Here is a 5,895-nt window from a genome sequence, read left to right on the forward strand (position 1 = left end):
GTTATTTTAGAGAACCCCACAAAGCTCTCAACCCTGCTGCAATGTTTTTGTAAATATTAATGTACCCATAATGCTGTGTTGTTTAGAGTTTGACAACCCAGTAGTGAAAGCAGGGAACTAGTTTCCTCAGTAACCTGTTAAACATTTAAGGACATCATGCATTCAAATCAGGTTTCATATGATTAGAGTGTGAGTGTTTACATGTTTCTGCATGTACTCAGGTTGGTTATTTACACCCCTGTTTGTCTCCTCTGTCTGGCTTTCTTTATGTTTAGGGTTTGGAGAATTCATTGTGTGTGATGAGGAATCTGTCCTACCAGCTTTACACTGAGCTTCCTCACTCAGTCCGACTCCGTCTGGAGGGCCCAACGAGGGCCTCGGCCCACAGGGAGAGTGACGCCATCGGCTGCTTTACTCTGTACAACAAAAAGAACAATGACGTAAGATTCATCACGCATAAAATTACACACCTACAACAGTTATGAAATCAGCTGGTTGTTGGACACAAGCACATAGCTTGAAACCTGGCAAGATTGATTCTCATGTGATTTAGGGGTCTTGCGAGTCCAGCTGCCTTGCAAGGTTAGAAGGAGACCAAAACAGATCTAAAAGGAGAGTGCCTCTGTTAGACTTATATTCGATGTTTGGCTAGAAACTCCAAGCTAATGCCAATGTTGCTCTGTGTCTGCTAGATGTTTGTTAACATTTTCCACATACTGTAACAACTTAATAACACAAAAGGTGATAATAGGTCAATGTTTACAGCTTGTTCCATTTCCCAGTGGCCACAAAAATCCCCTAACAAGGCTTTAAATGTCTTCAATAACCTAAACACTAAGTATAGAGTTATTGCCAAATAGTATTACTATAAATTATAATAGAAATGATCTGAATGGTTATATTCAGTGATGTTAAAGCAGAGTTGTCAAATATAGGAAAATCTGACAAAAGGTAATTTTACCAAAATAGTTTTTTGTACATTCTACATATTTATGTATTCATTTTATTTTGATTTACATTACTTCATCATAAGTTTGTCCACTTTTAGATCCACAGTTGATATAATCAGAAACATGTTGGACATTATGTCAGCCTTCTAGCTCAGCTGCTAATGCCACACCCATCACATCCCTCTACGTGATGAGTAAAGCAGCCATGCTCTCATTCACTCTGCTGGTTGCCGTTCCTGCTGCTCGACAAAAAGTCTGCTGGTGATTATCTTGGCTGTATGTCACTATCTGTGTTCTTTGTGCTCGCATATATTTAGAGGCTGTTTGCCAACCATTGCCCCAACAAAATCCACTTCTCTCAATGGAGGTGTTAACTGTGGACAGTAGATATTGAAAACTGTGAGAGAAAACGCAGCTATATTTGCTTTACTGTTTAATACCCATCTTACTCTGTTTTAGGGTTAGTCCAGCCATACCCTGTTTACATGTCAGGGGACCAACTCAGTTTGCCACTGGGCCTGTATCCAGGTCTTGTATAAATAATACAGATCACACTCTTCATGCACAAGCATCTTACCTCACCTCAAGTGCTGTTTGTCAGATGCACCATCATTATCAGATATACAGATGTTTTACAGACATTCATTTTGGACAGGATTTTAAAAAATATTTCACTGGTCAACCCCCCAAAAAGTCAAGCCTTAGGTCAAACCACTGACATTGAGAAGGTCAGGCTTCTTTCAAGTATCGTGGTAAAAGCCAGATAATAAGCGGCCTAGGAGATAGAAACATGAGAAGCAGCCACAGGTCCACAGGGAGGATCGGTTTCCAATGCAACACACACAACCAGCAGATCATATTACTCATTTCAATAGCAGTGGAGTAAACATTGGGCCCACTGGTACACGTATGATCTCATAGTCACCCTTTGAATGAGGAGAAAATGACCTGTTTATATGATCTATTTTTCCATGTGATATACCCTTGCTTAGAGCAGCTCATTAGCATAGATTGAGGGTGAACAGGGAGGACTTTTATCTCGCTTTAGCAGGGCCTGAGAACAGTGTTCTTTCCCTCCCCCCATCCCCTTTAGTCTACAGAAAGATATTTTGACAACTCCTGGCTCAACTTCTGTGAAACTTGGTATGGAAATTAGAGCCTGACCGATACAGCGGTTGCCCGATATCAAACTGAACAGAAAAAAATGCTTGTGGTAATAGATCGGTGTTACTACAAAGTTTATTCAGTAGAATTATATATTATATATATTTATAATAGCTAGAGTTGATTCACAGTGCACAGTGTATGTTAAAATGAGTATTGAAGTTCTTTCTTTTAAAAAGTTACTTGTTTAAAAAAGCAGCCTCCTGAGTACCTGAGCATAGCCATATTGGTGCAAAATCCACATAGAAAAAGTATATTTTCATTCCAGCTCAAAAATTCATTATATCTGCCACCATATTGGTAATTAGTGAAGTTTTCACCTCTAAAACTGGTAACCATCTCAAAAGTCCCATATTGGTCAGGATCTAATGGAAGGGTCTCCAAAGGTTGATACTTAATGGTCCTGGTGGTAATTATTTCCTTGATCTACCTTTGGTCCATGACAAAGTGTACCAGCAGTAAAAAAGTTGGGTAATCCATCAGTCAACCTCAACATTCATGCCCATTGGACAGATTTGGCAACAGTACCATCACTCACCCCGAGATACTTAAACTCCTTCGATTGGGGCAGCAACTCACTCCCTATCCTGAGAGAGGGGATAGAGAGAGCAAAAAGAGAAACCCTTATATCAGAAAAGTGAAAGAAAATATAATAAACTCACTGTTGTGTAGCTACTACAGAATATACTACATGTTGTTATACAACAAATGAAAATGTTCTGTGTCTTTCACCTCCTCCACAGCAGCATAACCAGAATATGTCCATACTGTCTGAGGTGTCCCGACAGCCTAAGGGGGCTGAGTGGCTGTGGCACCCTAAGGTGGTGGGGCTATACAGGCTTGTACTGCAGAACAGTGACAGCAATTCCACCAGCCGCGAGGCCACCATAGGAGCCCTGCAAAATATCACTGCTGGGGAGGCCAGGGTAAGACCTCATACTCTGATTTATTTGTTTGGTTGCTTTGGAATTGAATTCTTCAGCAAGAAAAATAACAATAGCACACAATCGACGGAACAGAACTCATGTGATCTCTGCCCCTCTCGCCAGTGGTCATCAGTGCTGACTGGTGTGGTAGTGGAGCAGGAGAGGATGCTGCCCACTCTGCTGGACCTGTTAGACACCGAGAATGACATGGAGCTGAGGCCGCTGACCGGCCTGCTGAGAAACCTGGCCAGACACTGCCCCAACAAAGACCACATGGGTAAGATGCAAACTAGGATTGCTTATTCTTTGGGCTGGATCTCTCTATTGTATCTTTGTGGTCAGGCACTATCAATATAATAATTCAACTTCAGTTTGTTCAGTTTGAACAGCTACAGAGGCAGTTAACCAGCTAGGAGGCGGACGAAGCTTAGTCCAATCTGTTCTTTCAGCGCTCTGTATGTTCCTCTGTTAGAGCCATATAACTTTGCTAACACAGCCAAACATCAAGCAAGTGCAACAACACAGGGTATAGCAAGTCAGTTAATATTACTGACTAGTCCAATTATTTTTGTTATAGTGGACTGTTTCTTACTGAGACAAAAAGTGCTTATCACCGAACATCCAATGTTTTGAACAGTGTAATGACCTTGGTTCCCAGGGCTGTGTGTTCCCCTCTATTTATCATAATACAGCAGTGATCTCCTTGGCAACAAATCCTGACTTCATAAAATAATAATATAATCTAATGTAAAAACAGAATATGAAACACATCTAGATAAAATAGAATAGGCACGCAGGGAGACCCTATAGCTCGCCTGGTAGAGCTGGCACTGTGGCTGAGTCCTTATGGCAGCATCTATGGGTTTGAATCTGACCTGTGGCCCTTTGCTGTGTGTCATTCCCCCTTTCCTCTCTATCTCATACAAAATTTCCTTTGTCAATATCAGAGGTGTAAAATGGTCTTAAAATAACAACTAAGTTGTTTATCACAATTATTTATGGGGCAACAAAAGTAGTCGTGACAGGCCTACTTCCTCCTTTGTATAACTTGGGACAAACACAGCACAAGAGCCTGTGAGCTGCTGAACAAGAACCACAAAAGTTCACAGGCTGGGTAGCACTCCTTGTGATGTATAAATATAAAGTTTAAAGCATTTATTTAAAAGTAGTTCTGTAAGACACGACCACCCTCGCTCTTTGTCAATGCAGCTAAGAACATGGTGAGAGTTCTGGTGTCCAAGCTGCCCAGTGACGGCCTTCAGAAAACGCCATCCAGCGAGGTGGTGGTCAACATCTGCGGAGCTCTCAATAACCTGGTCACCTGCAGTTCCTTGGCAGCCCGCGACATCTCGTACTTCGACGGCCTGCCGAAACTGGTGGGCATCAAGACATCCCATGACAACAGGTAGAACTCTCTGCTCACCAATAATGTTTTATTGCAACAAACCCTTTTCTTCATCCTCCTTATTGGTTCATATTTTTTTGGTCCTACAATCTTTCAGTTAAACCAGGATTGTGACCTCTCAGTGACTTCTGTTTCCTGTTCATGACTTTACATATTCTGGAGCTGTCACTGCTCGCCCTGCCATTGGCCCAACAAAAATGTAACCTTCTGCTAATTTGCAGGTCATTTTTGAGTATTTATCTTTGGGTTTCACCACTCTCCCTATGCTGTGGTATTTCCTCCCTGTTAGTGCTCCTCGTTTCTAACTGTCTGTCACTGTGTCTTGGTTTAGCTGTGGGAGTCTAAAAGCTGCCAGAGCGGCCTCAACTGTCCTCTGCAACATGTTCCAGTACAACAAACTGCACAAAGACTACAAACTGGTGAGTGTACAGCGGACTTATCAGAGCGTTTTGGTGGTGGCTGTGACACAGGAGGTAGAGTGGGTGACCACCAATCAGAAGGTTGGTGGTTCAATCCTGAGCTCCTCCTGCTGCATGTTGAAGTGTCCTTGAGCAAGATTCTGAACCCCAAACTTGCTGATCAAGTAACAGACACATATTTTCAGCATTTACCAGGTAGCCCAACTCCCTATCTCACTTTTCTCCCAGCAATCTCCTTTTATGTCCGGCAATCTCCACTTTTTGGTCCCAAAAGTAAAGAAAATAAACTCTCAGCTCTCCTCTTGCTGTTACGGCTCCAGATCAGAGCAGGATCTGGAGTGACTACAGCTGTTTATTACTCCAGGAGCTCCGGCTCTGCCCCCTGCTCTCTTCTGCAGACCTCCCCAGAATCAAGCAACTGTCTTGTCAGTGAGCAGTAGCTCTGTCTCTCTGGTCCTCCCCACACAACACTACAAAACAATTTTTCACTCAAAGTTGAATATGTTCAAGTTACGCAAATGGGGCGAATTTTGCGTATTTGCGCCATTTGTGTAATCCCGTAAAATGATTCACTTTGTCTGTGCACATGCCATTATGGATTGTTTAACATCACTTTCTAATCCCAGCGCACATATTCTCTTGCACTCAAACACGTCGCATTATTGAGACGAAAGACACTAATTACTGTTTGTCTTTAATATGCCATTATTTCTACTCACCTAACTGCATTTTGGCTTGGTAATCTGTAAAATCTTGAACTCATTGTGGCATTTACTGCACTCTCTGCCACAGAAAGACTGCAAACTAGTGCTGGTGAGATAGCCACAGCGAGCCTTAACTAAAGTTTATACGAAATTAACTTTAAAAAATGTTTTTTAAAGGATCCATTTTGAAAGTCAACCATGGTGGAGAACCAACCAAAGCTTAGCAGCATTAAACACAGTCTCTGCTTCTGGCTCTAGTGCAATTCATGTGATTTGGTGACTTTAATCTACCATTAAATCACATAATTAAAGTTCCAGTGTGTAACA

General features: G+C 42.0%; 1 protein-coding gene across 2 annotated transcripts in view; it reads left to right on the plus strand.

The window, feature by feature from the left end:
- The window catches only part of LOC118320785 (plakophilin-3-like), a gene marked incomplete at its 5' end in the record, with an annotated part of 16,999 nt that overhangs the window by 6,310 nt on the left and 4,794 nt on the right, over positions 1 to 5,895 (plus strand). Inside the window, 5 exon segments of one of the 2 annotated variants that reach the window (XM_035651872.1) lie at positions 276 to 440; positions 2,858 to 3,040; positions 3,164 to 3,317; positions 4,250 to 4,445; positions 4,777 to 4,864. In XM_035651872.1, the coding sequence (XP_035507765.1) occupies positions 276 to 440; positions 2,858 to 3,040; positions 3,164 to 3,317; positions 4,250 to 4,445; positions 4,777 to 4,864 (786 nt within the window). 2 annotated transcript variants of the gene reach the window in all.

This window comes from Morone saxatilis, unplaced genomic scaffold (assembly GCF_004916995.1).
Source record: "Morone saxatilis isolate NCDOM2014 unplaced genomic scaffold, NCSU_SB_2.0 Contig11, whole genome shotgun sequence".
In the NCBI taxonomy this organism is placed as follows: domain Eukaryota; kingdom Metazoa; phylum Chordata; class Actinopteri; family Moronidae; genus Morone; species Morone saxatilis.